Source organism: Macaca nemestrina, chromosome 6, assembly GCF_043159975.1.
Source record: "Macaca nemestrina isolate mMacNem1 chromosome 6, mMacNem.hap1, whole genome shotgun sequence".
In the NCBI taxonomy this organism is placed as follows: Eukaryota; Metazoa; Chordata; class Mammalia; order Primates; family Cercopithecidae; genus Macaca; species Macaca nemestrina.
Window position 1 is genome coordinate 116,518,874 of NC_092130.1, and position 26,048 is coordinate 116,544,921.

Below are 26,048 nucleotides of genomic sequence, written 5' to 3' on the forward strand. Positions count from 1 at the left end.
GGCAATACCTTGCAGGGTTGGGGCAAGGTTCTCCAGAAGGCCAGAAAGGCCATATATGCTCTGAATCAGCATCCAATATGTGGTGCTATTTCTCCCATAACCAGAATTCATGGGTCCAGGAATCAGTGGCTGGAAATCAGAGTGTTACCACTCATAATTACCCCCAGTGACCCACTAGCAAAGTTTGCTTCCTGTTCCTGCCAATTTATGTGCTGCTAGCCTAGAGGTCTTAGTTTCAGAAGGAGGAATGCTTCTACCAGCACACACAACAGTGATTCCATTGAATTGGAAGTTAAGACCTGGCCACTTTGAGCTCCTTATACATCTGATTCAATCATCCAATAAGGGAGTTAGTTATGGTGTTGACTGGGGTGACTGATCCTAACTACCAAGGGGTGTTTGGATTACTACTCCACAACGAAGGTAAGGAAGAGTATGTGTGGAATAAGGAGATCCCTGAGGGCATCCCTTAATATTACCATGCCCTGTAATTAAGGTCAGCACAAAATAACCCAATCCAGACAGGACTACTAATAGCCCAGACCCTTCAGGAATGAAGGTTTGGGTCACCCCACCAGGTAAAGAATCATGACCAGCTGAGGTGCTGGCTGAAGGCAAAGGGAATACAGAATGAGTAGTAAAAGAAGGTAATTATAAATACCAGCTATGACCATGTGACCAGTTATAGCAATAAGGACTATAATTGCCATGAGTATTTTCTTATGAATGCATTTATATGTATATATACATATATTAAGCATATATCTTCATTTATATAACATAAGAGGTATTAACTTTATATTAGTATTTAAGTATTTATTTTATATCATAGTATTTAAGTTATAGGATGTCAGGATAAGAGTAAACATTATTCAAACTTTACTTTCACTTCTGGGGAATGTATTAGTGTGTTTTTGGTTGTATGAAGGATAGTTATAGCATTTTGGTAGAATTATGACCTTATGGAGATTAAATATGGTTAAAGGAGATGCTTATGGGTACCAGGGTGACAAGGGGCGGAATTTGTAATGGTTAATTTTCTGCGTCAGCTTGACTGGGCTAAGGGATGCCCAGATATCTGGTAAAACACTATTTTGGGGTGTGTCTGTGAGAGTGTTCCTGGAAGAGATTAGCATTTCAATTGGTAGACTGATTAAAGAAGATTGCCCTTACCATTGTTGGCAGGGATCAGTCAATCCATTGAGGACCTCAAAGAGAAGAACAAAACAAAACTTGAGGGGAAGGGCAATTTGCTTTCTCTGACCTGGGACATACATATTCTCCTGCTTCTAACATCAGGGTTCCTGGTTGATTCTCTGGCCTTTGGACTTGCTTTCCTGGTTCTCCTGGTTCACCTTTGCAGATGTGGGACTTCTTGGACTCCATAATTGCCTGAGCCAATTCCTATAGTAAATAAATATGTCTCTCACACACACACACTCATACATATGTCTATTAGTTCTGTTTCTCTGGAGAACCATGATTAACACGGAAGGAGAAAAGACTAGGACAGATGAAGTACATGTTTTCAGTTATGTGGTAGTACCTGCCCACCCGTCCCCCCATTTCATTAGAACTCAGAAGAGAGGGACACAAAATAAAAGTGGTCTTCCTGCCTTCAGTAGTAGCATACGTTGAGCATAATTTAATTTATTCTTGATGATCCAGGGTAGTTGTAACAAATGAACACAATTGCTCTATATATAATAAAATGATGACTGAGTTTGTAAAGGTATGTGTGGCCTCTCAATAAAAAATAACAAATGCTTGTAAAGTTGTCTTTATAAGTGTGTGCCAGGCACTGAGTGGATTGTATTGATTTCCTAGTTCATGTTTAGTGTTCACTGCTCAAGTTTTCACCTCTATTTATAAGGTACTACTTGTAATCATAGTCATTATAAGGTAGTGCTGGCGCCAGCACTTACTGGCTAGGTGATGTTGGCAAAGTTACTTACCTTTTCTGAGGTTCATTTTCTTCATTTGTACAGGATTATATGAGTATGTCTATGTAAATATTTATGTATATAAAAGATGTCCCCAAGGGACATTTTCTATCCCCCAGCCTATCCCAAGGACACAAAGACTTGATTCCCACCTATATGGCTCCATGCGATCCATGAATGGAACATAGCCATAAAATGTCACAAAAGTAGTATCTTCCTAAAAGAGTTATGAGGATTAAATGAGAGAATTCAGATAAACCATTTAACACAATGACACCTAAATCCTCTAAATGTTGTGCCTTACTGTATTCCTGTTTGTACTTTGTAAGTTTGAAATAATTGAAGTGCCTAGGGGAAGCCAGATAACCAAACATATTAAATTAATAACCTTTAATATTTTGTAGGGGCTTAAGTCTCTAAGTAGGCTGGGAGGGTTTGGGGAGGAAACAATTAAAAGATTTGTAGAGATAAAGACAAAAAAGGTAGAATGTGATACCTGCTAAATGGGTGGTACAAAGTAGTATAGGAGTTTACAGGAGAAAGTGGGCAGTTTTGTCTGGTAATTAAAAAAGACTTGATGGAAGAGGTGACTTATATTGGGCTTGAAGATGAAAGGGTTTCAATAAAAATGTTATATAAGCTAACCTCTTTGCCCCTCTGTGCTGTGTGCATTGTACCAAAAGATGACAGCAACTTTTTGATCATTCCTGAATCTTCAAGGACTCCACTTACAAGTAATGGATTAGTGTCTTTGGTGAAAAATCTGCTGAGGAGCTGCAGAATCCTACCTCCCAATTTAAATGTGACCATATGCCTTCAGTCCTAAAGAAGAGTAGAAAGTTAAATAACTTCCTTGAGATTCAGTTTCTTAAATGCTAACATTTGTTCATTTAAAAATCAACAGTCACCACCACTTTCCTGTAACAGCATCTGAGATGGAAGAGGCTGTGGAGGCCTGCCAGTCCACTAAGACATCCTTTCCTGGCTTTTCTGGCCAATCTGAACTCTTAAGTGTTAGGCCCTACTTATATCCAGTGGAACTCAGACTCTTTGTTGCCACTTCCATACAACAGATCACCCTTTTCCTTGAAGGAACAGCTCATCATCATATTCTTCTGCAGGGTCAATAGTCTTAATTTCCTTCACCTTCAGCTTCATATAAGCCAGTTAGGGTTTTTGTAAGGGTAAGTCAATTCTGTTAACACCCCTTGTCTACATGCATATTTCCTCCCTTAAACAAACTCTAATAATTATTCAGTATCTAGTAATTATGACTTCCTTTCAATATATGTTTGATTCTACTGCAGAAATACAATAATATGTGCTAAGATCCTATAGAGTTTTAAAATTTTCTTTTCTATATGCTTACCTGTCTGTAGATAAAGGTTCATAAAGGCATTTATAGACACTGTAAAAGTTAACCAGAAACTGCCTTTTAAAAAATAAACACTATTGTTTTATCTAAAGAAAACAAAAAAATAACAAAAAAAAAAATGTACAAACCTACTCCCTACTAAACAGCTCTGTTCCTGTAGTTTGGGAGCAGAAATTTAAGTGTGCAAATTTGTATTTCTATAGTTCCAATAAAATAATAGAATTTCCCAGTTGAAAATGTCTTAAGCCTCTCCTCTCCTTCCTAGCTCCATTAAAAGAGCCATTGAATAGTATTGGGTATTTCTTAGAAAAGGATATATATTTCTAAATATATTTTCTATGCATTCGTCAGAAAAAAGATCAAATACATGTGCTTTTAGGCTTTTTCTTTTCTTTTCTTTTGAAACAGAGTCTTGCTCTGTCATTAGCTTGGAGTGCAGTGGCACAATATAATGGCTCACTGCAGCCTTGAACTCCTGGGCTCAAGCAATCCTTCTACCTCAGCATGCCAAGTAGCTGGGACTACCAGCACACACCACCATCCGCAGATAATGTTTTATTATTTGTTGAGGTGAGGTCTACCCTATGTTGACCAGGCTGGTCTTGAACTCCTGGGCTTAAGCAATCCTCCTGCCTTGGATTTGCTTTTAGTCTTTGCAGTGAATAGAAAGAGAATAAAGCATCAAAAGTTTTTTAATGATTATCTTGTAGATCTGGGTCTGCTATTTACAAGAAGTCGGAGAGAGGCAGAATCTCTCCCTGCCTAAAATTCACAGGTCCAGGGTAGTAGGGAGAGAGTGGCAGAATCTTCACCAGAGGGTATACAGACAGCCAAACACAACATCTCTGTGTGACGCAATGAGCAAGCAGGCAGGAAGAGCAATATCCCTGTACAGTATACAATGACTGCCATGACACTTGGAAAAGAAAATGGAAAACGATGAATTAAGCTTAGACTTTCAGAGCTATACATGAGCAAATGAGCAAATCTAAACTTGTTCATATGATTGTTCTTGTACCCTCTTTGAGTACAAACAATCCTGTATCACGTGATCCTCACTTTATATATTGCAGCATAGATAATTCACAGTTATCAGGAATACGAAACCTTATTCTTTGGATATGTTATAGATACTAAGAAGAATGTCATATTCTACTGACCTCATGGTAACTCTAGAGGAGAAGTTAAAGATCCAATTCTTTCGCATTAGAAGAAACTGAGCCCTACAGAGTGAAATGGCCTGCCACATGTTAGTAGCATTAGAATTCACTCCCCAAGATTCATTCCAGTGTTGTTCCTGCTCTTATGTTATCCGATTTATTCTCTCCTGGATATTGTCATGTAATGATAAGGGCAGCAGAGAAGTTCAGGGGAAATTACATGATAAGGACAGCAGAGAAGTTTAGGGGAAATTACATCCTAAACCCAGAATTCAAAGAATCAGATAAACTTCTCACAAACAGCTTTGCTGATAGTTGGCCTTTTGTCTGTTTTTCAGATTCTGAACTTGCCTTGATGTACAACGATTCCTCGGTCTTAGAGAACCATCATTTGGCTGTGGGCTTTAAATTGCTTCAGGAAGAAAACTGTGACATTTTCCAGAATTTGACCAAAAAACAAAGACAATCTTTAAGGAAAATGGTCATTGACATTGTAAGTAGCTGATAAAAGCAAAAAAAAAAAAAAAAAAAAGAGAGAGAGAGAGAACTGTGATGCAAGTTGTTTATAATTTAGACATAAGAACAAGATGAGTATTAGGTAAAAGGAACTGCATTTCAAAACATATTATGGCCCTTTATATTATAGAAGCTGCCCATGATGCTGGCTGTGATGTTCTGTAATAGGTTTTTCACTTCTAGCAGTTTGGACTTGAGAATAATGTCAGCTCACCCTCATCATTTATTTTCTGGGCCCCTCCAGTCCAGTGGCAGGCATAGAAAGATGACTAACAAAAGCAGATTGTGTGGGCCACAGCTCAAATGGATTTTTTTTCCACATTTTCTCATCAGTAGACAGTGCCATTTAGAACATCCATGACTTTACTCTTTTTTCTATGCATCTTATTCAGTGATTATGAGACACAGGAAAATCTCTAGCTTTCAAAAACCTACTCTGTTAAATTTTGTACATGCAAAGGCAAGAATGATCTGTCTTTTAAAAGAAAATTAACCAGAATATTTTGTTTCTGAAGCAGTCTTTAAGCAACCTTGAATCAGTTCATCATAGTCTAGCAACTACTTTCTGGTCCAAGGAATGGAAAAAACTTGAAAACGTGTGATGATGTCTTATCCATGGAGATGTCATCCCATTTTTGACCATGAAAGTGGTTGTCAGTACCTAGCATTTCTGTATATTACACACATTTATCTGGGCTTAAGGAAAACTTGATAGCAAAGGGGAAAGGACTCTGCCCCCAAGAAGGAGTAAGGAATTTCTACTGTCATTAAAAGGCATAGTGTTGTTTTGTTCCTTTTTCATTCTCATATTCTGCATAATATTTTCATGTGTAAATTGTTTTCTCTGAACTGTACTCAATAATATACCCTTTGTATTTTAAGGTACTTGCAACAGATATGTCAAAACACATGAATCTACTAGCTGATTTGAAGACTATGGTTGAAACTAAGAAAGTGACAAGCTCTGGAGTTCTTCTTCTTGATAATTATTCCGATAGGATTCAGGTAAAGCCTTAATAGAGTTTGCTGTGTGTGTGTGTGTGTGTGTGTGTGTGTGTGTGTGTGTGTGTGTGCGCGCGCGCGCACATATGCACATGACTGTGTGTTCAGCTTTGATAAGATGTATTTCTTCTTTCTCCCACCTTATACTTTCAGCAATTATAGGCAGGATTTTTATCCAAATTTTTATTCCTGAGAATTAACCAGGCAAAATTCTACTGGCCTTTTCATTTGCATCTACATTAATTTAAAAAACTAACACTCCACAGAACCAGCCAATTAAGCAGCTCTGAATCTAGTCAACCATGCACATAAACAGTTTCTCTTATGCTATTTAGATGCAGTAGAAGTGGCATAATTTGGAACTATTAATACAAGTGTGAACCATACATAGACACATCATGGTTGAGCTGTTTGGAATAAATCTTACACCATGTGTATTTTTAAGTGTCGCAGTCATCCAATGTGAATATCTAGATTTTTTTTTTTTTGAAAAGGAACAGGAGTGAATAGAAAACGCATCCATCTATTTTAGGTTCTTCAGAATATGGTGCATTGTGCAGATCTGAGCAACCCAACAAAGCCCCTGCAACTGTACCGCCAGTGGACGGACCGGATAATGGAGGAGTTCTTCCGCCAAGGAGACCGAGAGAGGGAACGTGGCATGGAGATAAGCCCCATGTGTGACAAGCACAATGCTTCCGTGGAAAAATCACAGGTAATGCATGAAGTGTACAGTTTTCAGGGATAACAGAGCTACCGCTTTAGCATTTGGTTACTTTGTATTACATATGATAGTATTTTACTGGATTTTTAAAATTACTTTGTTTTTGACAAGCTCAATTTCACCTTAGTATTTATGATCCAAAACACTTTCATTCTTATGACTTACATTCATATAGTCATATAGATATTCTAAGAAGATATTCGTTTATTATGACTATATTCATTTAATATATTCATATACATAGAGCATATGGCATTATTACAGTTATCTGGATTCACCTACAAATTGGTGATTCTAAAATAAGCCCTACCATGTCAACAACTGGAAAATTTTTTATGCTGTGAACATGCTCTTTAACCAAGGGTTCTAGAAGCTAATTTTGACCAGCCAGTAACAATACTTTGTATGGTCTGTTGTCGAAAATAGTGATAATTTTACCAAACTAAATTTAGTAGTCTTCTGTTCAGTATTTTATTTGTGGCCCATGATCTAGTTAAGCTTTTCCACTGTTTCTTAGTCCCAAGTCCTTTACTCATACTGGATTTTTTTCTTAACTAGGTGGGCTTCATAGACTATATTGTTCATCCCCTCTGGGAGACATGGGCAGACCTCGTCCACCCTGACGCCCAGGACATTTTGGACACTTTGGAGGACAATCGTGAATGGTACCAGAGCACAATCCCTCAGAGCCCCTCTCCTGCACCTGATGACCCAGAAGAGGGCCGGCAGGGTCAAACTGAGAAATTCCAGTTTGAACTAACTTTAGAGGAAGATGGTGAGTCAGACACAGAAAAGGACAGTGGCAGTCAAGTGGAAGAAGACACTAGTTGCAGTGACTCCAAGACTCTTTGTACTCAAGACTCGGAGTCTACTGAAATTCCCCTCGATGAACAGGTTGAAGAGGAGGCAGTAGGGGAAGAAGAGGAAAGCCAGCCTGAAGCCTGTGTCATAGATGATCGTTCTCCTGACACGTAACAGTGCAAAAACTTTCATGCCTTTTTTTTTTTTTTAGCAGAAAAATTGTTTCCAAAGTGCATGTCACATGCCACAACCACGGTCACACCTCACTGTCATCTGCCAGGACGTTTATTGAACAAAACTGACCTTGACTACTCAGTCCGGCGCTCAGGAATATCGTAACCAGTTTTTTCACCTCCATGTCATCAGAGCAAGGTGGACATCTTCATGAACAGCGTTTTTAACAAGATTTCAGCTTGGTAGAGCTGACAAGGCAGATAAAATCTACTCCAAATTGTTTTCAAGAGAGTGTGGCTCATCAGGCGGCCCAAAAGTTGATTGGACTTGGGGTTTCTATTCTTTTTATTTGTTTCCAATATTTTCAGAAGAAAGGCATTGCACAGAGTGAACTTAATGGACAAAGCAACAAATATGTCAAGAACAGGACATAGCACGCATCTGTTACCAGTAGGAGGAGGATGAGCCACAGAAATTGCATAATTTTCTAATTTCAAGTCTTCCTGATACATGACTGAATAGTGTGGTTCAGTGAGCTGCACTGACCTCTACATTTTGTATGATATGTAAAACAGATTTTTTGTAGAGCTTACTTTTATTATTAAATGTATTGAGGTATTATATTTAAAAAACTATGTTCAGAACTTCATCTGCCACTGGTTATTTTTTTCTAAAGAGTAACTTGCAAGTTTTCAGTACAAATCTGTGCTACACTGGATAAAAATCTAATTTACAAATTTTACTTGCACCTTATAGTTCATAGCAATTAACTGATTTGTAGTGATTCATTGTTTTATATACCAATGACTTCCATATTTTAAAACAACAGAAAAACAACTTTATGTTGCAGGAAACCCTTTTTGTAAGTAAGTCTTTATTATTTACTTTGCATTTTGTTTCACTCTTTCCAGATAAGAGTTGCTCTTCACCAGTGTTTTTCTTCAGTGTGCAAAGTGACTAATTGTTCTATAATACTTTAATGTGTGTTATATCAAATATGTCTTAAGCTTCATGCGAATTCAGTCATCAGCTGGTGTTGTCTGAAGCAAGTGGGAGATATATAAATACCCAGTAGCTAAACTGGTCAGTGTTTTTGAGATGTTTTCCTACTTAGTATCTCCTAATAACGTTTTGCTGTGTCAATAGACATGCATTTCACAAGTGCATATCTTTCTAATAATCTGCACATTTCATGCTCATTTTTATTGTTTTTACAGCCAGTTATAGTAAGAAATTTTTCCCCTCGTGCTGCTTTATAATTTAGTGTGTGTTTGAACCTCTGTCCATTTTGCTAGATGAGGTCTTGTCAAATATATCACTACCATTGTCACCAGTGAAAAGAAACAGGTAGTCAAGTTAGGGTTAACATTCATTTCAACCATGAGGTTGTATATCATGACTAGATTTTACTCTTGGTTTACAGAGAAAAGTTAAACAGCTAACTAGGCAGTTTTTAAGAATATTAACAACATATTAACAAACACCAGTACAATAACTAATCCTCTTTGGTTTTAATGATTTCACTATGGGATTAAGAACTATATCAGGAATATACCTGAGAAATGGTTTTAAGTATAGCAACTACTCTTCCTTAATGGACAGCCACATAACATGCAGGAATTGCTTTATCACTTATCCTCGATCTATAAGCATATCTTGCAGAGGGGAACTACTTCTTGAAACACATGGAGGGAAAGAAGATGATGCCACTGGCATCAGGGGGTTAGTACTGTGATGCATCCTAAAATATTAGATTGGTAAAAATTCTGCTTAAATAAAAAATTAGAGATCACTCTTGGCTGATTTCAGCACCAGGAACTGTATTACAGTTTTAGAGATTAATTCCCAGTGTTTACCTGATTATAGCAGTTGGCATCATGGGGCATTTAATTCTGACTTTATTCCTATGTCAGTCTTTGTAATAAAGTCTTTACCTTCTCTATGAAGACTTTAAAGCCCAAATAATCATTTTTCACGTTGATATTCAAGAATTGAGATAGAGGCCAAAGTGGGTATCTGACAAGTGGAAAATCAAACATTTAAGAATAATTACAACCCTGAAAAGCATTTCTATTTGGAACTTCTCAAGGAGCCTTCCAGGGACTGGAAACTAAGTCATCAGCCAGGGAAATGACTCAAGCTGAAGACAGTCCCCTGAGATCTGGCTGATGCTTAGATCCTTTGAAATAAAAATTATGTCTTTATAACTCTGATCTTTTACATAAGGCAGAATAGGAATCAACTAGTTAATTGCAAGGTTTCTACTCTCTTTCCTCTGTAAAGATCAGATGGTGATCTTTCAAATAAAGACATATATTTGACCAAGTAGTTTCACAAGAACATTTGGGAACTTGTTTCCTTTTAATTTTATTTGTCCCTGAGTGAGGTCTAGAAAGAAAGGCAAAGAGTCTAGAATTTATTTTTTCTTTCCAAAACATTCTCATTCCTGTCCTCCCTACACTTAGTATTTCCCCCACAGAGTGCCTAGAATTTTAATAATGAATAAAATAAAAAGCAGCAATATGTCACTTAAATCCAGACCTGAAAGGGTAAAGGGTTTATAACTGCACTAATAAAGAGAGGCTTTTTTTTTTTTCAGTTTGTTGGTTTTTAATGGTACCACGTTGTAAAGATACCCACTAACAGACAATCAAATTGCTGAAAAGGCTCAATATCCAAGAGACAGGGACTAATGCACTGTACAATCTGCTTACCCTTGCCCTTCTCTCTCGCCAAAGTGTGCTTCAGAAATACACACTGCTTTAAAAAAGAATATCCTTTTACAAGTGGCTTTACATTTCCTGAAATGCCATAAGAAAATGCAATATCTGGGTACTGTATGGGGAAAAATATGTCCAAGTTTGTGTAAAACCAGTGCATTTCAGCTTGCAAGTTACTGAACACAATAATGCTGTTTTAATTTTGTCTTCTTTTATATCAGTTAAAATTCACAATAATGTAGATAGAACAAATTATAGACAAGGAAAGAAAAAACTTGAATGAAATGGATTTTACAGAAAGCTTTATGATAATTTTTGAATGCATTATTTATTTTTTGTGCCATGCATTTTTTTTCTCACCAAATGACCTTACCTGTAATACAGTCTTGTTTGTCTGTTTACAACCATGTATTTATTGCAATGTACATACTGTAATGTTAATTGTAAATTATCAGTTCTTATTAAAACATCATCCCATGATGGGATGGTGTTGATATATTTGGAAACTCTTGGTGAGAGAATGAATGGTGTGTATACATACTCTGTACATTTTTCTTTTCTCCTGTAATATAGTCTTGTCACCTTAGAGCTTGTTTATGGAAGATTCAAGAAAACTATAAAATACTTAAAGATATATAAATTTTAAAAACCATAGCTGCAGGTCTTTGGTCCCAGGGCTGTGCCTTAACTTTAATCAATATTTTCTTCTGTTTTGCTGCATTTGAAAGGTAACTGTGGAGCTAGGGCTGGGCATTTTACATCCAGGCTTTTAATTGATTAGAATTCTGCCAATAGGTAGATTTTACAAAACCACAGACAACCTCTGAAAGATTCTGAGACCCTTTTGAGACATAAGCTCTTAAGTACTTCTTGCCAGGGAGTAGCACTGCATGTGTGATGATTGTTTGCCATCTGTTGATCAGGAGCTACTTCAGCTACTTGCATTAGAGTATTTCCTTTTTTTTTTTTAAACTCGGAAACACAACTGGGGAAATACATTCTTTCCCAGTGATTGATTATAAACAATCTTTTTTTAAAAGTCTTTTTAGCTTCTAGAGCTCATAGGAAAATGAACTTGATTTGAAATTGGAGCCAGAGTTTACTCGTGTTGGTTATCTATTCATCAGCTTCCTGTCATGTTAAGAGAATATATTAAAGAGAAAATACCATTTTTTAATCCTAAAATTTTTCTTCCACTAAGATAAACCAAATGTCCTTACATACATGTAAACCCATCTATTTAAACACAAAGTTGTGTCTGATGTCAGTTTACATAGCAGAAAGCATTCACCATCCTCTAAGATTTGTGTCTGCAAAACTTTCATTGCTTTAGAATTTTAAAATTTAACCTTGTACAATGGCCAGCCCCTAAAGCAGGAAACATTTATAATGGATAATATGGAAATGTCCTCCCACTACTTGCCCAGCCCTTGAATCACGTGGCTTTTCAGTGAAAGGAAAGATTCTTTTTCTGGGAAAAATGAGCCTCCTATTTTATTTTATTTTATTTTTTGACACAAACTGTAGATTTTAGCAGCCCTGGCCCAAAGAAATTTGATTACTTTTGTTTTAAACAGTACAAAGGGGACACTATAATTACAAAAACATCCTTAACTGATTTGAGTTGTTTTTATTTCTTTGGATATGTTTTCAGAGTGGTAAATTGTGTGTGAGAATTACAAATGATTCTTTTAGTGGTTTCTTAGCCTCTCTTACAGCCCACGGGGATAGTACTGTACATCAATACCTTCATATGAAATTTTTATATGCAATGAAAATAAAAGCATGGGTTGATTCTGCCTATTTATGACTCAATATTTTACAAATAAAAGATTATTCATTTTATAGTTCAATCAGCACGTTTCTTAGGATACTGAACGTGGTTCAAAGGAGAATAGTGACATCGTAAGTTAGTACTGATATTCATAACCAAATGAAGCCAACTCGAGTTATTTTGCTACATTAAAATTACCAAAATTACTTAGATGGCCTATAAAATTAAGCACAGTATTTTCTAAGCAAGCTTTGGAAGGGGCCTTCCATACTTAATTGAATTTTCTGGGATACTGAGAATTATTCAGACACTTGACAATTATTTGTCGGTTACCTACTCTGCAAACTACAAAGTTTTAAGGATTCAACAATAAGTTAATGAAACACCGTATTTGCTTTCATGGAGCTTACAGTCTGGAGGGGACAAAGGCGTTAAACAATTCAATACTCATATAATTATATACATGATCAGTACAATGAAGGAGCTCAGTGGGGTGAATAAGCAGAAACCTGAACTTGATCTATTCCGGAGGGCCAGGGAAGGCTTCCTTGAGGCCTTGAGAAAGTGATTTGCATCTGAGTTCTGAAGGATTTTAAGAGGTAACTAGGGGAATAGTTGATAGAAAGAGGAAGGGGACCAGACAGGAAACATTTGCAAAGATCTTGAGGCATAAATGAGCTTGAGACATCTGGAGAAACTGAGGAAAAGTGAGAGAGTAGGTAGGGCCTGGAGCCGCAGAGCCATTGCTAACCATCCTGTGTGAGAGCTCCCCCATTCTGTAGCTTTATTCTCATAACCCTGCTCCATTTTCTTTATAACATTTCTCACAGATTTATATATGCAGCTGTTTTTGTTGTCTGTCTCTCCCACCAGACCACAGCTCCGTGAGAGCAAGCTCTTTGCCTACCAATGTATCACTAGCACTTAAAACTATGCCTGGTTCACAGTAGGTTCTTAATATGTGTTGAATATAGCCACCAAATTGATACTGGATATAATTCAATCTGATAAGATATTTTGAGATATTAAAGAGTTTTTAACTTGATACCATAAGAACTTTGTTTGTTTTTTGTTTTTGAGCTTACTAAGATCCTGGATAAAGAGTTTAGAGTTTTCTGTCTCTTTGCTAACTAAAAACTCTGTTTGCTTATTCCTCACAAATTCTACTTTTTTCTAAATGACAAAACAATCCATTTGTCATGATAATGAGAGCAAAGAAATCAGCACAAATTTAATCCCCTGATAATCTCCAAACCATGCCAGCAGAATAAGGGTAATTAAACAGAGTATCTATGCTTAGCCTCTCCACCATTTCTCCTGCCACAACAGTCCTGATAGCCCAATGGAGCTGCCAAATTTGTGCCTTCCTGGGAATAACTGTTTTAAAATCAAGCTCCCTTCCCCAAAGCCATGACCCCAAAGTGAGACTATGGAACTAAGGAAGCAACTCCCTTCTTTTCCCGACTTGCCATACTTGCTGATTTAGGCTAATTTGGGTGGTGTTGGACCTGAACTCACATTAAAATCACTGACCTGGAAACCTTTCCTCAGGACACGGCTTTGGACCCACAACAGCAACATTCCACCAAAAAACAAACCAAAACCAAAAACATTCCCTGTTGCTAGAGAGTACCACCAACCCTCCAAGGCGAGGACAACCTTGTGTCAGTGGAATCATACCTGGGTTTTCCCATTCTTCTGATTTGGGTACTGCATCCCACTCAGCTACTCCGACAGCTCCAAATACTCAAGATCAAACTCAGTGCTATGGGTATAAATATTGAATTTGTGCACCCAGGAAATACTACTTTCTTTATTTCCTTTAAAACAATCTGGACTCAGGGCTCCAGCCAGTCACACACTATTGGGAATTTCCATCTGTCATTAGTGGCACAGCTCCTCTCTCTCCCAACATAAAAATTATCTTATTTCCAACATAATCTGAGTATCAGACCTCTGTGTGGTTGCAGCAGAGGTTCCTTACAGTCCCTCAGCTCTTAGCTTCCTGGCCACACGTGGTGTACCAGGAATATATGCTGGTTTGAGGCCCTGCTTCCACACAGGGTGTGCATCAAAAGAGCCTATCCTTCCGGTGTTTTATTACACCTTGCTGTGGTCTGAATGTCTGTGTTGAAATGCTAACCCCTAGGTGATGCTATTACGAGATGGGGCCTTTTGGGAGATAATTAGGTTATGAAGGCAGAGTCCTCATGAATGGGATCAGTGCCCTTATAAAAGAGGCCCGGGACCTTGTTCAACCCGGCCACCATGTGAGGACTCAGCTAGAAGTTGCCATCTGTGAAAATGAAAGCGGGTCCTCACCAGACACCAAATCTGCCAGAACCTTGATGTTGGACTTCCCAGCCTCTAGACTGTCAGAAGTATATGTGTGTTGTTTATAAGCCACCCGCTTTATGGTATTTTCTTATAGAAGTCCAAGGAGACTAAGACATACCTACTGAAATTACTACAAAAAAGCAGTACTCTCCTTTTCCTAATTATCAACCCACTCTCCTCCTTCTCTCTCCTTCCTTCCTTCTTTTGCTCTCCAAGGAGATTAGGCTTAAAAATAAAAACAAAACAGACTAGAGGTAGTTGTGACTTCCATTTGCTCCTGCTCTCCACTCTGCAAAAACCCCGGTTATTATTTGAAATATGGAGATGAAAAAAGATATTGGAAGAGCATATATGAAATAATAGTCCATTAACCTTCCACACAGGGTTGGCAACATCTAGATCCAACAATGTTCACTGAACGTTTTGAGATGTGGGAAGGTGAGGAAATTGTCTCCAGGAGGAAGTCATCAGGACCTCCCATACTTCCTATGTGGGAACACAGGGAAAGAGGCATTTTTTCCTGAAGCCTCTGTGTTCCAATGCTATCCCTGAACATCTATTCCCAGCTCTCACTTCGCTGTTTCAATGACAAGATACAGCACTTGAAAATTTACAAAGTGAGGGTCATATTTGCTCCCTGCTGCAAACCCCCATCCTGCCATTCCAGGACCCTGTTATGGTCCACAAGTGGCATTATGATTCACTCCATTTTGTAGCTATGAAAAGTGAGGCCCAAGAAGGTTAATTGACTTGGTTAAGATTATTCACAGGCTAAATACTGAGACTAATGACTTGCAAACTACAGATTTGACAGAATTCTTAATGCTATCTCTACATCCTATTTCTGTTGAAGACCAAAATTGACTGTTGCATTGCCTTTGATCTCCTTTGACCATCCTTCATTACAGATTTCAGTAATTTTACAGTCCAAAGCTAGGTGACTGATATTATATCATATGCATTTGTTAACTCACCCTACGTCTGCATAGCGTTGCTATATGGTCAGAATTCTCCAGATTGAGTGGGAAACTTGGAGTTAAAGAGCCCCTGACTACCTAAAAAAATTATAGAAAATGAAAGAAGCTGTCAAGAAAGTAAGGAGCAGAGATGGGAGCGTGCCTCTGCCTGGCAGAGACTCACAACATGGGGCAAGGCAGATCTTAGCGCAACTTCTTCCAGGACGTATTCCTCAATGAAAGGAATGGAGTGCGGGCAGCATCCGGCTTAGGCTGGAGCCCCTTCCACCATCATGGCTGTTTAAGCAAGGTGTTTGCCAGGTGCTCACAAATTCCAAGCCAACAGACATGGTTTCAGGACCTGAATCACACAAACATATTTCTGAAAGGCTCTATCACCTGAGAGTTGCTTTTCCTTCCCTCCTTGTTTTTAAAACAAAAAGCAGAACAAGTGCATAGTGGCAAACACTTGCTTAGCACCCATCCATGCAAGGCACTGCTTTACCACCAGGCTGCATTAATTCGAGAACCCAACCGTCTCTCACCTTGCATCTTCTTCACACTTTGCTCATTTTCTCTCTAACTGATGGTTTCTGTTTCCTGCTGTTCAGTTACAGCATCTGGGAAGAGAGTGGCAGAGAACGCCAGGCGACTGCACCCTGCCACAGTGGGTCAAGCAGAGGCTAGGTGCTGACACCCATCTCTACCCAGCAGAAGTCAGTGGTTCATGGGTGGGGAACAAAGCTCAGGACAGCTGCTGCAGTCCAGAGAACTGTCCACCATAGAAGACTCTTAGGAAGCAGTCCCCGACCCCGACCCTCTGTGCTTTTCGAAGCCGTGTCTGGTATCACATGGAATTATGCAGTAGTCATATAATATCTTTGAAAACTTATGTTCTAAAAATAATTGCTGGGATCAGTGATTAAAATATCTAATGAATGGACTGGAAAAGTCGAAAACAAGCAAAGGTGAGAGAAAAAATTGAGGAAAACTGGGAGAAAGTGAAGGAAGGTGGACCCTTTGTGCCACAGCATCCAAGGACAGTTGATGATACCTTCTGTTCCCCACAGGACCAGGTTCCTGGTGCTTAACGTAATGCATAAGGCCCTGAAGGATCTAATCAAACTAAATCATCCCCAACTCCTCCCTCCAGTCCCACATAAATACCCCTGTGCTAAATGCTGCCTTGACATCTTGCCTTTACATCTCTCTGCCTGAAAACAGCTCATCCCTCTTGATCCAGTTTAAATACACCTTTGTCTGGAAAGCCTTTCCCATTAGTATTTTATACACACCCCTATAATATTTCCCCTAAAATATATTGTATTTTTTTAAAATTTTTTCTTCTCTCACTAGATTGTGAGATTTTTATTTTTTATTTTTGAGACAGTCTTACTCTGTCACTGAGGCTGGAGTACAGTGGTGCAATGTTGGCTCACTGCAATCTCTGCTTCCTGAGTTCAAGTGATTCTCCTGCCTCAGCCTCCTGAGTAGCTGGGATTACAGGCATGTACCACCACATCCAGCTAATTTTTGTAATTTTTTAGTAGACATGGGGTTTCTCCATGTTGGCCAGGCTGGTCTCAAACTCCTGACCTCAGGTGATCCTCCCACCTTGGCCTCCCAAATTGCTAGGATCACAAGTGTGAGACACCACGCCTGGCCTAGATAGTGCAATTTTTAAACAATGTATTCCTTTTTGGCTGCTAGTAAGGAATTAAGTAAGGATATTAATATTTGACTATTCTTTCCCCTCTAACACCAACTCTTCTCAAAATGTGGTCCTTGAGCTGAAATTAATGTGAACTAGGATCTTGTTAGATTATTATCTAGCCCCAGACCAAGCCTCCAGGAAAAGACTCTCTAGGGGTGGACCCTAGAACCTGTGTTTTAACAAGTACTCCAGGTGATAAGTATGCTCCCTAAAGTTTGAGAAACACTGTTCAAAGCATCATGGAGATGTTTTTCTATTTTTGTTTTTTTTAAAGAAGCAAGTTAATAATCTCAACCACCTTTCTAAGGTATTGCATTTAATCAAAGGGATACTTGTTGCTGCAGGAGTTACAACAGATGACCTAGTGAGGGCCACAGGCAGTCTGAGGAACAGTTGTATTCCATGTTTGGCCAATGTCCATCAAGAAAGAAAGGAATAGTGAAGCCAGCTATTAGCTCCCTCCGGCAGAGGAAACCTGGGACTGGGAGTCACCATCAGGCAATAATGGCATCACAAGCAGGCATGGGTTAAAGATTTAAATGTTGTAAAAAGAGAGAAAAACCAGAAGGAAATTACATCCACAGGATCCCTGCAAGACCATTAATGTAATGAACAGAAATCAAACACCTTCTCAGTCTTCAGGTGCCCTATTCAGGCTCACTCTGCTAATCACACAGCTGAGTGCCCCTCTGCTTTTGTAACTGTGTGAAACCACACATCCCAACCCAAGATGACTGGGGATCTACCACCACAAGGGGCCACCAAAGAGCCAAATGACACAACCCAGAAGTTCAGTGGTGGTAACACTCCATGGGGTTAACTTTAACTACTGGGAAACTAGAGATGGGAAGGAGCCAGTGAATTAATTTCTTCTTCTCTCCCAAGACTATACTGAGCCGTAGCCTCCCCCTTGAAACCCATCAGGATGATTCTGCAGTTCCATGTGAGCAGGAGCGCCTACCAAGCGACCTGCAGTGTCTCTTGACTGCTCCTTGTAAGTCAGTAGCCAGCATAGAAACATCTTCCCTACTTTCCTATATTTCTTTGTCCTTACTTGCTTCATTTTGCCTTGACCTTTTTTTCCTCACCCCTACTGCCAAAGGCTTGTACTTCCCAAATAAAGTCTGTCACTCTGATCCCTCCTTCACACTGTTTCTAGGGATGCTGAGCTAAATACCGCCCTGTACATTCAGAACAGCAGATGTCAAATTTCTGTATATATATTGGAGTGCATTAAGTATTTAAAATCAACCTTTGGCTATGAGAGGTAGGGACTGTGCCTTATGTATCATTATTTTTCCAGAGCTTAGTTCAGTGTCTGCCATGTAGCAAGTATTCATTTAACAGGAAAAGAGAAAGACAAGTAATTGCCTGAATGAATGAGGTTGATGGTGAAGAATGGGTGGGAAGGGCATTAATTGGCCTAGAACAGATTAGACATTAAGTAAGGAGGAGTTGAGACAGTTAAGGGGTCAAAGGCAGCTGAAAAAGAATATGGAACAGGAATAGAAGTTGAAGGAATCAGGCATTCTCCCTAGAAACAAAGGGTATGGGAAGGGTAAGAGACAGACACTTCACCGTCTGGGAATGTTTATCCATACTCGTTATTAAAGACACACTTAGTTGCCTACTTAATTATTACCAACCCTCTACCCCCACTTTCTTCCTGGCATATGTAAGTGGGATTTTGTTCAGATCTTGTGAAGTCAAGTCTTCCGGGGAGATCCAGCCTCTCCTCAGTTCTGTAGGCTAATTCTGAGCCTTTTATGGTAATTTCTCTACCCTTGCCAGTGATTAGGTTAGGACAAGCTTGCCATGCTGCAATTGTAGACAGTGAGACACAGGTTGGCTTCTGGGAAAATATCCCCAACTCTTACAAAGAAAAGACAGAACAGAACATTTTTTCTTCTGGGCTTTGGAAATTGTTTTCAAAGATGTCATGGTTAGGCTATTTTCTTGAGACCATGAAAGGAACTATCTGACTACACAGACAACATACTGAAACTGGCAAAGCAGAAGTTAGACAGAACTTGAATCTTTAAAGATGTGTTTGAGCTGCTGAAATAATCAGCCCTACTTTGAAACTTATTAAAATAATAACTAGTTATTATTTAAGCCATTTTAGTTGAACCTGCTATTATTTGCCCCTGAAACAATCTAACTAATATACTATTAGTCCATTTGTATTGCTATAAAGGAATACCTGATGTTGGGTAATTTATAAAGAAAGGAGGTTTATTTGGCTGACAGTTCTTCAGGCTGCATAGGAAGCATGGCTCTACAGCTGCTTGGCTTCTGGTGAGGCCTCAGGAAACTAACTCATGGCAGAAACAAGGGGAGCTGGCATATCACATGGTGGGAGGAGGTGGCAAGTAGGCAGGGAGGAGATGCCATGCTCTTAACCAGCTCCTTCATGAACTAATAGAGTGAAAACTTACACATTACTGCAAGGACAGCACCAAGTGGATCATGAAGGATCATGGCCCAAACACTTCCCAACAGGCCCCACCTTGAATACTGGGGGATCAATTTCAACATGAGACTTGGAGAATACAAATATCCAAACTATATCATACACCTACTCTTTGTTCTAACAATGTGCTGGTGAGTCTGGGCTGCGGGTCGGGGAGAAAGGTACCTGGCACAGTGGAAATGTTGGGGCTTTGGCCCCAAATTAGCTGGGTGACCTTAGGCATGTTAATTCATCTCTACTTTATGTTAAATAAGGGAATTATGAATTGGAATCTTCTCTACATCCTGCACAGTATTAGAGCAAATGAATTTATAAACTCAGTGTAAACATTAGATAACATTTTTCAAACACTAAGCTTCTGACCCAGAGTAGATAATAAAGTCAAAAGATGGTTGCAATGAGCACTAAAGATGAACTAAAATAGAACAGAGAATATCACTGTGTGCTGAACATAAAAGTTTCGTTTTCTGAAATTGCTTCATTTACATGCATGCATGGGTGCACTTGTGTGCTTGCACACATATGCAAATGTTGCCAAGTAAAATATTTTTAAAAGCATACGAAGCATGGATTTAGAACAAACTCAACACCAGAGACAACTAGAGGAACCTAAGTCTCTCACCAACCCCCACTCCTGACAATTTACCTGCCATCCATGATTCAAAATGGTTTCTATAGAGAAATAAAAATTGATTCAAAAGGGAGACTAATGAGTAACATAATAGGGAGCCATTGATTGTTTTAGAGTGGTATGATGGAGCAGTGGGTAAGTAAATCACTCAACACTGGTACTTCAGACTGCCAAGAGAGGAGAAAACAGAGACAAAGTGATTTCTGAGCTTTTGACAACTTTTTTTTCTCAAAGTAGATTGAAGATATTATGTGCCATCTTATATATGTTAGTAAACAAAGGTAATATCTACACTTAGGAATACTTCATGTAAGGCTTGTCTGGAAACTAAAATCTGGACTACAAAGTTCTTGGGGGTTAGATACGTATCTTAGACTTCTTTGTGTCTTGAATTGTGCATAGCCTAGTGCTGAATAGATATGTAAGCCACTCATTTTTGTACAATTAACTACTGCAGAATTTTCAGACTAATATATTCCTTTTTGTTGTTTTGATCCTCTGCTGAATCATGAGAAAAGTTCTCAGGTGAACTGCAGTGACGTATAGTGTCTAACTGGAAAAGAAGGAAAATAATCAGATGTACCCCAGAAACCCTAGGATATGGGAGGCTCATCTACTGGCCACTCCATGGGAAACTTGCTTGCTTTGGGGGACAGTTAGCTTTGCTCTATTTTGTGGGCACAGGGTTTTGCCTTGTTTTTATACTCCCTTATTCCCAGCAAACATCCTAAAAGGATGTGGGTAAAAGAAAAAGAGAATGAATTTTGCAATTCTACTCACTGCCTAGTCATTCCTTTCCTACTCACAGACAGAAAGAGACACATGAGTAGAGGTGGAGTTTACCATCACCCTTAATCATCTGGAACCTACGTGTGTGTAAAAGGCAAGAAAACAGCCATTACCAGGAGGCACTCACCTTCACAGTTTCCACCACCTATTCCACCCCTCCGTGTCACACTACGCAAATTGCTACACCAATCACAATTGCCCTCTTGTTCAAAGAAAAGAATATCATGGATTTCTTTCCTGGCAGTTCTGCTGTCGATTGTTTTTGTTCTTTTAATAGGCAAGGTGAGAAGTTTAGGAAAAAAATTATTCAGATAATTCACCTGGGAGTAGGGTAGGGACCTGAGGCATGCAGAGAGAATGACAAATTCAAAATCAACCAAGCCATAACTGGCTGTTCTACTGACTACTGTGCCAAGTACCTCAAAAGAGTAGGTCTTGATTCTTCCTTTTGAGGAGGTTTCAGTTTGGTTGGAAAGGAATGGGGGAGGGGCCAGGTACAGTGGCTCACACCTGTAATAGCAGCACTTTGGGAGGCCGAGGTGGGTGAATTGTTTGAGCCCAGGCATTTGAGACCAGCCTGGGCAACATGGCAAGACCCCATATCTACAAAACAATACAAAAATTAGCCAAGCATGATGGCATGCACCTGTAGTCCCAGCTACTCGGAAGGATGAGGTGGGAGAATCACTTGAGCCCAGGAGGTTGAGGCTACAGTGAGCTGTGAACATGCTTCCGGGCTCCAGTCTGGACTACACAGCAAGACTCTGTCTCAAATAAATAATAAATAAATTTTTTTAAAAAAGGGAAAAAAAGAAATGGGGAATGGAAGAGGAAGGAATCCAGGGGAAGAAGAATGATCACTAAGATTGCATCACACCTTCTGCTGTCTCGTTTCAACTCTACACCAATCCAATATTCCCTTCATTTGACAGAGAGGTCAAAAGAGGCTGGGAAGAATAAGGTCGCCCAATAAAAATGTCAAAGCTGATATGGGAACATAGCCAGTATGTCTCTAAAGTGCCCTGTGTCCCTTGGGGAAGAGAATATTTAACTTGATTGTTGCTTCAGTTTTTTTTTTTTTCTATGTCAGCTATCAGTTTCCAAGGCATTACTTAGGGGATTTCCTTTATTTTCTTTTTAAAAAATCTCAAATTTCCCTCTCATTTAATAACTGTAATTTCAGTGCCTAACATGTAAGACAAAATACTTTCCAAACTTTTTTTTTCAAAATTTTTGCACCAACTGTAGTCACCTCACTGGAACAGTTTTGTTTTCTTAAATAATATACAATGAACTTGTTCATATCAAAGATGTACACCACTATTAAATACAAACAGCTCGGCTGGGTGTGGTGGCTCATGCCTGTAATGTCAGCACTTTGGGAGACTGAGGCAGGTGGATCATCTGAGGTCAGGAGTTCAAGACCAGCCTGGCCAACATGGAGAAACCCTGTCTCTACTAAAAACACAAAAATTACCCAGGTGTGGTGGCACATGCCTGTAATACCAGCTACTCAGGAGACTGAGGCAGGAGAATCACTTGAACCCAGGAGGTGGAGGCTGCAGTGATCTGAGATTGTGCTTGTGCCCCTACACTCCAGCCTGGGTGACAATGAGACTCTGTTTCAAAAAAAAAAAAAAGGTGACTGGCAAGGTGGTCAAATAGGAACAGTTCCAGTCTGTGGCTCCCAGCGAGTTCATTGCAAAAGGTGGGTGATATCTGCATTTCCAACTGAGGTACCCAGCTCATCTCATTGGGACTGGTTAGACAGTGGGTGCAGTGCACAGAGGGCAAACCAAAGGAGAGTGGGGCATTGCCTCACCCGGGAAGTGCAAGGGGTTGAGGAACTCCCTCCCCTAGCCAAGGGAAGCCATGAGGGACTGTGCCTTGAGGAACAGTGCACTTCGACCCAGACTACGCTTTTTCCATGATCTTTGCAACCCACAGACCAGGAGGTTCCCTTGGGTGTCTATGCCACCAGGGCCCTGGGTTTCAAGCACAAAAGTGGGCGGCCATTTGAGCAGACACCGAGCTAGCTGCAAGAGCATTTTTCATACCCCAGTGGCACCTGGAATGCCAGCAAGACAGAACTGTTCCCTCCCCTGGAAAGGGCGCTGAAGCCAGGGAACTGAGTGGTCTAGCTCAGCAGATCCCAACCCCACAGAGCCCAGCAAGCTAAGATCCACTGGCTTGAAATTCTCGCTGCCAGCACAGCAGTCTGAAGTCGACCTGCGACGCCCAAGCTTGGTGGAGGAAGGGGCATCTGCCATTACTGATGCTTGAGTACACGGTTTTCCCCTCATAGTGTAAACAAAGCCATGGGGAAGTTCCAACTGAGTGAAGCCCTCTGCAGCTCAGCAGAGGCAATATAGCCAGACTGCCTCTTTAGATTTCTCCTCTCTGGGCAGGGTATCTCTGAAAAAAAAGGCAGCAGCCCCAGTCAGGGACTTACAGATAAAAACCCCCATCTCTCTGGGACAGAAGGAGGAAGGGGCGGCTGTGGGTGCAGCTTCCTGGGGTAAGGGGAGGCTGTGGGTGCAGCTTCAGCAGACTCAAACATCCCTGCCTGCTGGCTCTGAAGAGAGGAGCAGATCTCCCAGCACAGCATTCGAGCTCTGCTAAGGTTCAGACTGCCTCCTCAAGTGGGTCCCTGGCTCCCGTGTAGCTTGACTGGGAGACACCTTCCAGCAAGGGTTGACAGACACCTCATACAGCAGAGCTCCGGTTGGCATCTGGAGGGTGTCCTTCAGGGATGAAGCTTCCAGAGGAAGGAGCAGGCAGCAATTTTTGCTGTTCTGCAGCCTCCGCTAGTGATACAGGCAAACAGAGTCTGGACTGGGCCTCCAGCAAACTCCAGCAGACCTGCAGAAGAGGGGCCTGACTGTTACAAACAAAACTAACAAACAGAAAGGAATAGCATCAACATCAACCAAAAGGACGTCCACACACAAACTCCATCCAAAGCTAACCAACCTCAAAGACCCAAGGTAGATAAATCCATGAAGATGAGAAAAAAACCAATGCACAAAGGCTGAAAATTCCAAAAACTGAATGCCTCTTCTCCTCCAAAGGAACACAACTCCTCGCCAGCAAAGGAAAAAAACTGGATGGAGAATGAGTTTCATGAATTGACAGAAGTAGGCTTCAGAAGGTGGGTAAGAGACTCCTCTGAGCTAAAGGGGCATGTTCTAACCCAATGCAAGGAAGCCAAGAACATTGAAAAAAGGTTAGATGAATTGCTAACTAGAATAACCAGTTTAAAAGAGAACATAAATGACCTGATGGAGCTGAAAAACACAGCAAGAGAACTTTGTAAAGCATACACAACTATCAATAGCCGAATCGATCAAACAGAAGAAAGGATATCAGAGATTGAAGATCAACTTAATGAAATAAAGCATGAAGATAAGATTAGAGAAAAAAGAAGGAAAAAAAAACAAACAAAGCCTCCAAGAAATATGAGACTATGTGAAAAGAACAAACCTACATTTGATTGGTATACCTAAAAGTGATGGGGAGAATGGAATCAAAAGTTGGAAAACACTCTTCAAGATATTCTTCAAGAGAACTTTCACAACCTAGCAAGACAGGCCAACATTCAAATTCAGGAAATTCGGAGAACACCACAAAGATACTCCTTGAGAAGAGCAACCCTAAAACACATAATCGTCAGATTCACCAAGGTTGAAATGACCGAAAAAATGTTAAGGGCAGCCAGAGAGAAAGGTTGGGTTACCCACAAAGGGAAGCCCATCAGACTAACAGTGGATCTCTCTGTAGAAACCCTCCAAGCCAGAAGAGAGTGGGGGCCAATATTCAACATTCTTAAAGAAAAGAATTTTCAACCCAGCATTTCATATCCAGTCAAACTAAACTTCATAAGTGAAGAAGAAATAAAATTCTTTACAGACAAGCAAATGCTGAGAGATTCTGTCACGACCAGGCCTGCCTTCCAAGAGCTCCTAAAAGAAGCACTAAACATGGAAAGGAAAACCAGCACCAGCCACTGCAAAAACATAACCAAATTGTAAAGACCATCGACACTATGAAGAAACTGCATCAACGGGCAAAACAACCAGCTAGCATCATAATGACAGAATGAAATTCACACATAACAATATTAACTTTACATGTAAATGGACTAAATGCCCCAATTAAAAGACAAAGACTGGCAAATTAGATAGAGTCAAGAACCATCAGTGTGCTGTATTCAGGAGACCCATCTCATGTGCAAAGACACACATAGGCTTAAAATAAAGGATTGAAGGAATATTTACCAAGCAAATGGAAAGCAAAAAGAAGCAGGGGTTACAATCCTAATCTCTGATAAAACAGACTTTAAACCAACAAAGACCAAAAAAGACAAAGAAGGGCATTACATAATGATAAAGGGATCGATGCAACAAGAAGAGCTAACTATGCTAACTATCCTAAATATATATGCACCCAATACAGGAGCACCCAGATTCATAAGGCAAGTTCTTAGAGATCCACAAAGAGACTTAGACTCCTATACGATAATAGTGGGAGACTTTAACACCCACTGTCAATATTAGATAGATCAACAAGACAGAAAATTAATAAGGATATTCAGGACTTGAACTCCGTTCTGGACCAAGCAGACCTAATAGATATCTACAGAACTCTCCACCCCAAAATGATAGAATATACATCCTTCTCAGCACCACATCACACTTATTCTAAAATTGACCAACAGAATTGGAAGTAAAATACTCCTCAGCAAATGCAAAAGAATGGAAGTAATAACAAACAGTATCTCAAACCACAGTGCATCAAATTAGAACTCATGATTAAGAAACTTACTCAAAACCGCACAACTACGTGGAAATTGAACAACCTGCTCTTGAGTGACTACTGGGTAAATAATGAAATTAAGGCAGAAAATAAATAGGTTCTTTGAAACCAATGAGAACAAAGGCACAACATACCAGAATCTTG

At 39.7% G+C, this 26,048-nt stretch overlaps 1 protein-coding gene across 24 annotated transcripts in view; it reads left to right on the forward strand.

Moving 5' to 3' along the window:
• LOC105499433 (phosphodiesterase 4D) overlaps positions 1-13,234 on the forward strand; it is a 1,582,997-nt gene extending 1,569,763 nt beyond the window's left edge. For all 24 annotated transcript variants that reach the window (XM_071097867.1, XM_024786952.2, XM_071097875.1 and 21 more), the window contains 4 exons: positions 4,817-4,971; positions 5,877-5,999; positions 6,529-6,711; positions 7,279-13,234. In XM_071097867.1, coding sequence (XP_070953968.1) covers positions 4,817-4,971; positions 5,877-5,999; positions 6,529-6,711; positions 7,279-7,695 — 878 coding nt within the window. In that variant the 3' untranslated portion in view covers positions 7,696-13,234. The remainder of the gene's footprint in view (positions 1-4,816; positions 4,972-5,876; positions 6,000-6,528; positions 6,712-7,278) is intronic.
• The last annotated feature ends 12,814 nt before the right edge of the window (positions 13,235-26,048 follow it).